The 11,859-nt window shown below is 37.2% G+C and overlaps 1 protein-coding gene across 1 annotated transcript; it reads left to right on the plus strand.

Moving 5' to 3' along the window:
* The first annotated feature begins 6,990 nt into the window (after positions 1-6,990).
* On the plus strand, positions 6,991-7,329 carry LOC109264358 (transcription elongation factor A protein-like 8). Its single transcript, XM_019444435.2, has one exon. It carries the CDS (start codon positions 6,991-6,993, stop codon positions 7,327-7,329), a length of 339 nt encoding a protein of 112 aa, XP_019299980.2.
* The last annotated feature ends 4,530 nt before the right edge of the window (positions 7,330-11,859 follow it).

Here is an 11,859-nt window from a genome sequence, read left to right on the forward strand (position 1 = left end):
CCTTGGGAACACCAGGGCAGACCAGGAAAAGGCTCATATTTAGGGTAGGAAAAGATTTACACAACTTTGCCTTCAGGGCACAAGTTCAGTGAAATATAGGGGAGCCTAACTTAATGCTCAACTCTTTTAAGATAGACCTATCAAATAAAATTAAGTGCTTAGAGTGACTATTAAAATTAATTTTGATCAAAGTGATACATGTACATAAAGTCAAACAGCACTAACAGTCTGTTGCTCCCATTCACACTTCCATTCCCCCAGAGAAATCGCTTTCAGTACTCTAAACTGTTTCTTCTAGTGTTTATCTCCATATTGCCAAAATAATATTCTTTACTCTTATTTACCAACTTTAGACACTGTATGTTGGCTCTTTTTTTTAATATTTATTTGTTTTTTGACAGGAGAAACAGAGCATGAGCAGGGGAGGGGCAGAGAGAGAGAAACAGAGAATCTGAAGCAGGCTCCGGGCTCTGAGCTGTCAGCACAGAGCCTGACATGGGGCTCGAACTCATAAGCCGTGAGATCATGACCTGAGCCGAAGTCGGACGCCCAACCGACTGAGCCACCCAGGTGCCCCTGTGTTGGCTCTTTTGTAATGATTGAGTTCTCTTAAACCATGACCCTTACTTCTTCCTCCAACATCTCAATATATAGTCATATCAAAAATTCTAATTAAATTAATAGAATTTCCATTATCACAATGATGCAAATATTATCAGTATAGAATTAGTATACTATGGTTCTAATAATTGTCCTATTTTTACACATATATGGATTTCTACATACTTGTCAGGATGAGCTACATTTTGTTGGGTAACAACCCTAACATCTTGGTGGGTCAAAACAACAGAGATTTCTTTCTTGCTCATGCTGTATGTCCACTATGGGTCAACAAAGGGAGTGGTGGAGGGACTCTACTCATTGGAATCCCTAGGGGTCCTTGGCTTTTGGGGAACCCACCATCTTGAACCTGGTCAGTCAGAAAAGTGCTCTGGAGGGCAACCAGCATTTAAACGCTCTGGTTCAGATGTGAGACATATCACATTTGCTTACAATTTGTTGGCCTGAACTACTCACATGGCTCCACTACCCACAAGATGCCTTTAAAGAGCAGTTCTGCCATGGGTCTGAAAGGCGGAAAGCTAAAAATATTTGGTGAAAAGAAGTTAAAATTACCCCTGAATCTTTTAATTTTCCCCGTTGGTCTGTTATATGCAATCACTTGTGTTTCCCAAATGTTTAAATTTAAATTGAAGACCTCCTGCACAGCTGTCACAATGGAGACTTTCCTTTGCCATTCCCTACTTAAATGTTTTTCCTTCTTGGTTCATTCCTTTTCATCAGTGGGGTACTATTTCAGTAGCTTCCTAAGAAAGTATTAGGGGAGCTAAAAGATACAGGCAAGTTATAGCTGAGTTTTTCATAGCAGTCTTCCCTAGTCTTACCTCGAACTAATTTTTAGCTTGGCTGCATAAAGGATTTTGGGTTGGAAATCACTCCTAAGAATTTTAAAGGAATTCTTCCATTGTCATCTAGCATTTTATTACTGTTGAGAAGTCCCATGTCATTCTGATTCATGTGACCTAGATTTTCTGAGTGGATTCTTTTTAGAATTTTCACTTTATTCTTATTCTGAAATTTCACAATGATGTGCCTTGGTATGAGTCTTTTAAAAATGATTTTTTCTTCAATATTCTGTGTTCAGCTGGGGTTCTAAGAATGTGGGGACATTAGAGCGTTCATAATTTTAGTCTAGAGAAATTTTCTTACATTTGATAATTTCTATCTCACTATTTTTTTATGGAACATTTATAAATTAGATGCTGGATTAACCAGGTTTATCTTCCATGTATCTTTGTTTCTCTGCTATTTGCCATTACTCTAGCATCTTAATTTTTTTTTCTGTAGGAGGTTTGCATGATTTTATTTTCTGAATCTTGTACTGATTTTTTTAAAAAATGGGTTTATCATAATTTTAGTTTCCAGGTACTCTTATTTTTCTGTTTGTTCCTTCTCTGTAGCATCCACTTGTTTTATGGATATAGTATCTTCTTATCTCTCTGAAGATATTAATTATAGTTTGTGAAACATTGTTTTATTCCTACATTATCTAGCTCTCTTTTACCCTGTTGGTTCTTCTCTCTTTTCATTCTGGAGACTTTCCTCAAATCTGATAGTCTGTGAATGTCTGTTCACATTTAGGAATGGGGTTGACTGAGAGCTTTGTGACCCTGTTAATAGGCAAGCTACACTGTGATGTCATTGTATAGACAGTAGTAGCATTTTCTTTGTGGAGCCCATATATGAGTATATGAAAGTCTGGGACTATTTGTCATCTCCAGCAAAAAATCTAGCAGCAAGAGCTCTGAGGGTGGGGCATACACTTTGCTATAGGAGTTCTTGAGACAGGACAAGTAAAGTAGGCTCATTAACAGGCTCACAAAACTTCCTTAATCCTCTAGCTTTTACATCTTCATACTACCCATCCCTTTGCTGTGGTTGAAATCTCTCTACTTTATTCCTTTAATAAGGACACAATTACAATCTTTTTGCCTGGGGATTATGTGGTGTGAGGAAAGAGATTTAAGGAGGAAACTAATATATATGGATATTTTTACTACTCCCCCGTCCCTGAAATCTCTATTTAGACTTGAGCCTTGTGCAATATCCAGCACTGTTGGTTCCTGAGCCTCTTAAGGATTCTGTAAGGGATCATCACTCTCTTCCCCTTTTGGTAGCTCCCTTTGCCAAGGACTTTTGGTTCTAATTTTCCCTGCTCAGCTAGATTGGTCACCACTCCTCCTTGATATATTCTTTTTTTAAAAATGTATTAAACTTTTCATCTGCTGATATCTCCTCTCCAGCCTTCTTGTCCTGAGGACTTAAATCTTTTTTATTCCTTTATCATTGTTTTAATGGGGACTCAGGAAGAAGAAAGGTTCAATGTCTGTGGTCAGGAAGCCATATTTAACTGGAAATCTCTTTTATAAAATAAGTTACTTCATAGCTTTGGTGACCAATTCTTTACCTTCCCATGTTGTTCACAACTGTTTTTTCTCTAAGCAGTCTGAGTCCTGGGCAAGAAAGGTCAGCCCTTTCTCAGGAGAACTTCAAATTCTAGGCTTGAGACTATGGTAAACTCTAGTGTTCTGGCTTAAAAGTAACATTGCTTAGTTGTTTTAAAGCATGGGCTTTATCTGAGAAGGCTGGGGTTTGCATTTCAGCCCCATTGCTTTCCAGCTGTGTGACCCTGGGCACGTTTCTTATTCTTTCTGTTTTCTCAGTTATAAAATATGGGTAATAATAGTGCCCACCTCCTAGGGTTGATATAAGAATTAAAGTTAATACATGACCTTTAAAGTGCATATCAATTATAAAATATGGGTAATCATAGTGCCTACCTCCTAAGGTTGATATAAGAATTAAAGAAGATAATACATGACCTGTAAAGTCCATAGCATGGTGCCTAGCAAATAAAAAGTATGCAGTGATAGTGGTCATTATTATCCTTGAGTATTTCAGGTTGTGTTGTACCTAAGGATTTTTTAGCTCATTTCAGAATTCTCAAAAAATAGTAAGTTGAATCTATGACTTTGGATCGCTCTCAGCAAGCACTGTTCTTGAATCTGAGTTTAGTTCAATTTCTAGAATCGGTATTCTGTGCTCTTCAGGTAGTAAACCTATTTTCAGTGGCAAGTTTAATGCTTAGTGATCTTGCAAGCTCAGAAAGGCTGAGCCATATCCCAGAAGGTTGAAGTTAGTGTCAACCCATAGTTTAGAGCAGATGCTGGCAAACTTTTCCATTAAAGAGCCAAATAATAACTATTTTTGTTTTTGTGGCGCATACAGTCTCTTTCTCAGCTATTCACTTATGCCATTAGAGTGTGAAAGCCTCCATAGACAATGTGTAAACAAATGGACCTGGCTATGTTTTAATGAAACTTTATTTACAAAAAAATGGTGGCACTTGGGTTTGGCTGTTGGTTATAGTTTGCCAAATCCAGGCTTAAGGCATAGTGGAGAAGAAAGGGGGACAGGGGAAGGTGTAACCAAACCAACAGGAGTTCACTGCTTGGTGAGTCAGAAATTGCACCAGATTGAGTTGCCTCACAAAGAAAACTTTATTTGCAGCAAATAAGGAGATCATGGGGGAATTGTTTCCAAAGCTCTGACTCTCTGAGCAAGGGTGGATGGGTTCCTTTTATTTAGGTTAGGATGAATATCTAAATAGGGAAGCCCTGCCGTTGTATGTAGAGGTGGCATAGGGTCTGGCATGAGCCTTGAGGCAGCATGCCTATGCATACATTGTGTTCTATGAATGGGGCTTGTGCTCCTCTTTGGGCAGGGACTTTAGTATTATAATGAGGTAAAGGAAGTTGTCTGTCATTCTAGAGGTCATTCCCTGGTCTGTCAGTGTAGGCCTCAGTCAGGGGTTAAACTGGTCTGGGCCAGTTGGAGGTCACTATCACTGGAGGGGTAGTTTCGCTTTTCATTTGCCTGACTTAAGGGATTAGCTGGAAAGAAGAGTTTAAGGAAAAATGTGGGACAAAGGTTGATGAATGGAAGCAGGTGGGCAATAAAGGTCAGGTGTTGGGGTCTAGTTGCTGACAAAGGGAGGAAATAAGAAGGAACAGAAATGCATCGCTTCTCGGCCTTTTGGCTAAGATCATGTGTGAAGAAGGAACAGAAATGTACCCATGAAGAGAGAAGTCAGGCCTCTCAAAAGCAATTTGGTAATTTAAAGGAAGCTTGAGGATGCTGACTACCCCCACTCTATCTGGTTGTCTTCTGATGGTGAACCTTGGGAAAAGTAGGAAGAAAGAAACAGTTTTTTTTTAAGTTTTTGTTTAAATGCCAGTATAGTTAACATACAGTGTAATACTAGTTTCAGGTGTACAGTTCAGTGATTCAGCACTGAAATAAACGTTTTTGAGTTGTATTCTGAGAATCTTCACAGTTTCCCCCTTTTCCTTCACCTTCTTCTTTGACTCCCCTTTCCTTGGTTAGGTAGTGACATCACACTTCTTCCCCTGTTCCTAGCAGAGCCCATTAATATGAAAGGGTAAATTACTAGTAATAGTTTGGATTATTACTCCTTTTAGGGAATCTGTACTTTAAGAAAATAAAATGAAAGAATGTTTTTTCCTCTTAAGACATTGTTTTGTTTTTGTTTTTCGTAATGTATGCAATGGACACACCTCATATCTGAGCCTCATCCCACCCTTTATCCTGTCTGGGGGTGTGGTTCAGAGATTGGGTGGGGAACCATGGTTTCTGTTGCAAATATTACTTGGTAATAAAAACAATGCCTCAGTAATTTGAGTTGTTTTGAAACAGTCATGCCAAAATGTCCTTTTTCATCAAAAACATACGTTTAACTTTCTAACAGGGTGATTTGATTGGATAACCCCAGTGGAATATATTCCAATAGAAAAAATAACCACACACACAAAAAGCTGAAAATTTTTGGTAATCATATTATTGATGATAGTGCTTATATTCCTTTCTTGTATATGGGATAATTTAAGTGAGTATTATTTTGGTTTGTTTAAAATTAACATTTTCATAGTAGTTGAAAAAAAGCTAAAGGTATAAGATCAAGGAGATAAAGTAAAAATCCCAAAATCCTGAATTTGAATCAGAAGAATCAGTATAAATTCATAGTATTCTTTCTTTAAAAAAAAAAAAAAAAGACATATTTTCAAGCTCTGTTTTCAAAAAAAAGACTTGGAAATAATAATTTCCCCAGTATCAGTGTGTACCCCATGCATCTGGATTCTGTTCACTAAATATCATTTCTTACTAAGGGATGACATCTCCTTGGAGAAATGGATAATTCCCTGTATGGGGAAAGAAATGTACAAGATTAGCCAGGAACATCTTGTTAGACCAGATAGTAATAAAAGCTCCCAGTAATATGCGGATTATTTTAAAAAGACTCAGGAGACAATTTAAATAAACTACTTAGAAAAGATGGGACAATTTTAAGCATTAATAAGAATTGAATGCAATTGATTGAAGCATAGGGAATGTGTTTAAATCCACGGGTTCATAATGATACTTTAAAACAACACATACACACAAACACAAACAGAAATACTCTCAACTCTTCATTGGCTGCCTTTGGAGAATACTAGGAAACTACCTTATTTTAAAAACTGGTAAGTAGACAATCTAGCATGTATCCTGCTGTTCCTATATGATAACTAGGTAGTTGGTAAGAAGTTTCTCTTTATAGGAATGTTTCAGTTAATAAAAAAGAAGCAATGGTAGAATTAGAAAATTATGATTCTGTAAAAAAAAAAAAAAAGAAAATTATGATTTCGCAATCTGGATGGATCTAGATCAGGAGTCAATAAACTTTTTCTGTAAGGGACCAGATAGTGAATATTTTAAGCTTTGTGGGCCCTATAGTCTGTATTGCAACTATTCAAGTCTGCATTGGAGTGTGGAAGCAGCCATTGGCAATGGACGTGATTGTTTCAGTAAAACTATTTATAAAAACAGGGTGCACTGATTGGATTTTGTCCATAGGCTGTAGTTTGCAGACCCCTGATCTAGATAATGATTATCAGTATCTGATACTATCACAATAAAAGAGACACCAGGTTTTGTTCCTCCTAATGGAGGTACATGGCTCATCTTGGGGGGGAAAACCAGAATCTGATGAGGCTTTTTGATTTAACTACCAATTTTCAGAGAATAAAAGGAACAGAGGAACATATTAGAAAATGCAGGAAGAAGCAGTCAGCAAAATCTAGACTTTGGGAAACTCCGGAGAACAAACGACTTTTTAAACAAATTTTCAAGAGGGAAAATAATATGGAGGAGTAATCTAGAGATTAAAAATGACTTAAGAAACATATCACATAGTTTATAGTCTAGGGCTTGTTTCCCTGTAGGAGCTCTGTATTGCTGGAGAAGGAGCAAAAGTGCCCTAATCCTTTTAGGATTAATTTATTCAAAAGAAATAACAGAAAAATACTCAACATGCAAAAAGAAAATGAAGGAAAACCACAGAACATGCCAAAGGTGGAGGCACGCTGCCCTTCAGAAGATGTACCACAGGAGGCAGAGGGAAATCCTCAGCCTTCTGAAGGTATAAGCCAAGAAACAGGAAGCCTTAGAGGAGGGCTGACCCAACCTGGCCTGGGGTTTAAAGAGGACACTCCCATGAGGCATTTGGACCTTGAAGAAATAATAAGAGGCGTAGATGAGTGGGAAAGGCTTAAGAAAGAGATAAGAAGAGTAAGAAACAAGTTTGCGATGATGCATTGGAAGCAAAGACATTCATGCAGCTGTTCTTATACTGTGTGTTCTAGACCGTAAATTCTTTTTTTTTTTTTTTTTGTCTGATATTAAAATCTGGTCCCCGCTTGCTTTCTGTGTTTTCTGATGTATCTTTGACATTTGTTTTACTTTTAAATATCTGGTGGAATTTTTTTTTTTAGGTAGTGTCCTTGTTACCAGCGTCTCACTGGATTTTGTGTTTTGACCCATTATGCAGATCTGTTTTTTAGTTGGAAAGTTTTACACATATGCATGAAAATTTATTCATTCTATATTGCAAAGTTAAACATAACATGTTTACAAAGCAGTATATTTAGTATCAGCTCACATAGGTAGGATTAAATCACAAATTGTATGTATGCATGCATATGTGTATACATACATCCATATGTCAAAAACCTAATGGCTTATTTCTGTGTGGTGTGAGCTTTTTTCTTTTCACTTATATGTGTTTTTTTCCTGAACATGTGCCACACACACAAAAAGAATTAAAGTTTTGTAATTAAGAGTCAAATAATTTGCATCCAGCTTATAAGGACAATGGAGGCACCTAAATTCTTGATAGAACAACTATAAAATATGTAAATCACAAATTACCTCTGGATCTCTTAGCCAAAGGAATAATGTTGGCAAATATTACAGATTTTAAAAAAAACATATCAAATATCAATGGGTGAATGTGGTTGTTTCCCTGCAAAGATGGTCACCAGTAATTTCTCCCATCTCTAAATAATCCTGTCCTCCTTTTAAGAGATGGGGTCTATTCCCCTCCTTTTGAGCCTGGATTGATTTTAACTTACATTAACCCGTAGAATATGCTAGAATTGACATTGTCCTAGGCCTGAGTCTTTGGGGGCTGGCATCAGCTGCTTTTGCTGCCTTGGGGCCACCATGTAAAGAGGCACATCTACCCTCCTAGATTGAATGCATGGGGAGAGAGAGGTCCCAGCCTTCTAGACATTCTCCTCAAGACCTGCAGCCTGAGAGTTAAGCTTGGTTATTCCAGCCCAGTCAAGATGCCAGCTGAATAGAGCTGTGTGAGACAGAAGAATCACCCAACCAACCTACAGAATCATGCAAAATAATAAATGGTTATTTCAAGTCACCAAGATTTGGAATAGTTTCTTATGCGGCAATAGAAAACAAATAGATACATAGAAACTTACTTGGAAATAATTCAAACAAATTGTTACAAAATTGTGTGATAATAGGGGAAATGTGAATAGTAAATAGATATTTGATGTTATTTAAGAATTATTAGAAATCTGAATATAAAGTTTTAAAAGTTTTGTATTTAATTTCTATGAAATTTTTTTATTTTTTAAGGTGTGATAAAGTGTTATGGTTATATTTTTAAAGATATGTGTATTGGAGTATTAAACATGATATGGGGAGTTGTTTCAAAATTCCCCATAGAGGAGAAAGGGTTGGTGGAATAGAGATGAAGTAAGTTTGACCCTATACTGATACTGTTGCTGGATGATTGGGCACATGGTGGTTCATTAGATAGTATCTTTACTGTTATATTTGTTTGAGAATTTTCATCACAACTAATCAAAACTGATAAATTAAAAAAGAAAAGTATTAAGTTAGAGAACTTGTATTCTAAGGGTGAAACGCCAGCCATCCTGCTGCAAGTAAGGTAGTTAAATTCTTAAGTAGCAGAACCTTCCTCACCATCCTGAAAATACCATGAAGGTAAACACTCAGCAAAACCAGTCTTAAATTATCACCCTTACTTAGGACTTTTAAGGGGATTAATTATATTTAGGAAATTGATGTTAGAATTTGTTTCCTTTATTAAACCTAAAGGGTGACATGTTGCCTTATTTTCACCCATTTATTTATAAGACACTACGTTGGAAGTCAAAAAAACAAACAAGTCCTTCTCTTTCGACTGTCTAAGAAGATTTTAGATCACTTGACCATTCTGAATCTCCAGTTCCTCATTGGTATCAAGTGGAGACTTTCATGCTTTTCTTGATAATTCATCAGGCCTTGAGACAAACTGGCAATTTCTATAGGAAGTAGCCAGGGGAAGGCTGACAAGCATGCACCTGTGTCTACCCATGGCCTTCTAGAAATGAAAAATACCTAGGGCATTCTCTAAAGACTCTCTACAGAGAGGGCAGTGTATAATTAAAGAATTTTGGTGACTTGGGTACTGTTATGGGCTGAATTGTGTCCCTAGCAAAATTCATATACTAAAGTTCTAACCCCAAGTACCTCAGAATGTGATTGTATTTAGAGATAAGGCATTTCAATAAGTTATCCGGTAGGACTATAAAAGAGGAGGAAGTTAGGATACAGATACACATAGAGGGAAGACCATATGAAAACAGAAGATAGACCATATGAAAACAAATCAAGGAGAAAAGAAACCAATCCTGCCAACACCTTGATCTTGGCAGTTGTAGCTTCCCAAATTATGAGAAAATGTCTGTTGTTGAAGCCACCCAGTCTATGGTTCTTTGTTATGACAACCCTAAAAAATGAGTAAAGGTATGTTTATCTGGGTTAGCAGCAGAACTTTCCTCGTCATCTTTCCAGTCTCAAGAGATGATTCTTAACAAGAGCTTGTCTCTTGGCCATGGGCCATAGGAGCTAAGCCACATAATTGGAGGAGCTAGAAGGCAGGAGGATAGGAAAGAAAAGAGAAAACAAACAAACCAAAGAAAAAAAAATAGAGCAGAGCTGAATGGAGCCCTGGTGCTCACCAGACTTTATGAGGAAAGTACTGAAAAGGAATGACAAAAATGCAAATATCACCTTGGCATAACAATGGGGCTTGAACGCAGACCTGTACATTTATATTGCATATACAGGATGGGGATTTCTGGGCATAACCTCTTGAGGTAAGGTTATGGTTACATTATTAGTAATTATAGGTAGCTAGTAGGTTATCTGCAGTAGCTTACTTCTGGGGTAGGTAAATGTTTCAGAGAGAAAGTCACCTGGGTATGTATATTTAGAAATTAGAAACACTTTAAAATGAAAAATATGTACACAGGTACTAATTATTTATATTTAGAGTTTTAAAAAGAGTAGGAGCAACATAGGAAGAAATGTGTATGGATACTAGGTAAACTAAGTATCAGTTTTCATTTTCTGCACTTACCTTGTGCTTCTCAACTTACTATGGAATCAACTAACCTTCATGATTGAAATCCTTCTCAATCTTTTAGATCAAGTTCAAAGTCTCGTTCCCCATGTAGCATTCCTGGACGCTCCCTAACTAAATAGTAATTATGAGTATAACAAACATGGTAATGAAATGCAGAGAAGGAGTTTTCATGTCTTTATGTTTTTATCTTCTGGTTGGTTCTTCATGTGATTTTTTTTGGAGATCGAAATCTGCAGCAAATGGTCAAAACTGTCTTGCCTTGTAGCTCTAGATTGCCCAGAAGATTATGTATTATATATTGATTCATTGAGGAATGAATATTTATTAAATTATAGTTTGTTTTGGGGCGCCTGGGTGGCTCAGTCAGTCCACCTTCAGGTCAGGTCATGATTTCAGGGTTCATGGGTTCGAGCCTTGTGTTGGGCTCTGTGCTGACAACTCGGAGCCTGGAGCCTGCTTCAGATTCTGTGTCTCCCTGTCTCTCTCCCCCTTGCCTTCTCACTCTCGCTCTCTCACTCTGTCTCTCCCTCTCTCTCAAAAATAAACATTAAAAAAAAATTTTTTTTTTTTTTTAATTATAGCTTGTTTCACCTTCAGGGCCTCCCGGAATTGAGAAGCAGCCTTTGCTTGGATCTGGTGTGGTATGAAAGCCCTCAAACGGCTTTACACTCTATTTTGTCAGAATGAAGCACTACAACTTTCACAGTCCTCTGTCTGTAGCAGAAAGTTTCAAGGACCTGCCAAACATCTTGGGTGCTTCCTTTTTACCTCTTAGCCTGTCTCTGGGAATCTGGCTCTTTGCCACTGCTTGCTTATAAGGTCATGTCAGAAAACCTGATCAAACATGAGTTAAACAAAAAAGTTTTTTTTTTTTTTTCCACATTCTGTGATCTCCTCTTTCTCCCAACTTATTACAACTAAACTAGGAGCTGTGAAATTCTTTTTTTTTTTACACTTTGCATTTTTGTTCCTTTTATTAAAAATAAAAAGGTGATTGCCTTTCCATAACTCTTTCTTCCTTGGAGTCCTAAGGGTTTTGCATTTCATCATTCCCTGCAGATTTCAGTGTAAAAAGGTTCAACTTTGTTTTTTCTGAGCTTTCTGAAATGTTTCTGATTGTAATATAATAGACCAGTAATTAAATACTGATTTAGAGAATGATTTTCTTTTGTCCCATTTCATCATCAAGGGAGGAAAACAGTCATAGTCATCAATCCATGGGGCTGTGTGGTGCTAATGTAAGGTTTTGATTAGAAACTTTTCATCTGCCATTCTCAAACCATTTTATCAGCCCTTGGAATTTTCTCTAGCTTTGCCAAGACTTCCCAGGGGAATCCCTGCAATGTCTTAATGGCTTGGAGACAGACAGGATAATGCTGTACACCTCAGGATTTCCTTACATCCTCACACGTGTGCTCCTTATAGCCTCTGGGTCCAGGTAAAAC

This window comes from Panthera pardus, unplaced genomic scaffold (genome assembly GCF_024362965.1).
Source record: "Panthera pardus isolate Hobbes unplaced genomic scaffold, ASM2436296v1 HiC_scaffold_25, whole genome shotgun sequence".
NCBI lineage: Eukaryota > Metazoa > Chordata > Mammalia > Carnivora > Felidae > Panthera > Panthera pardus.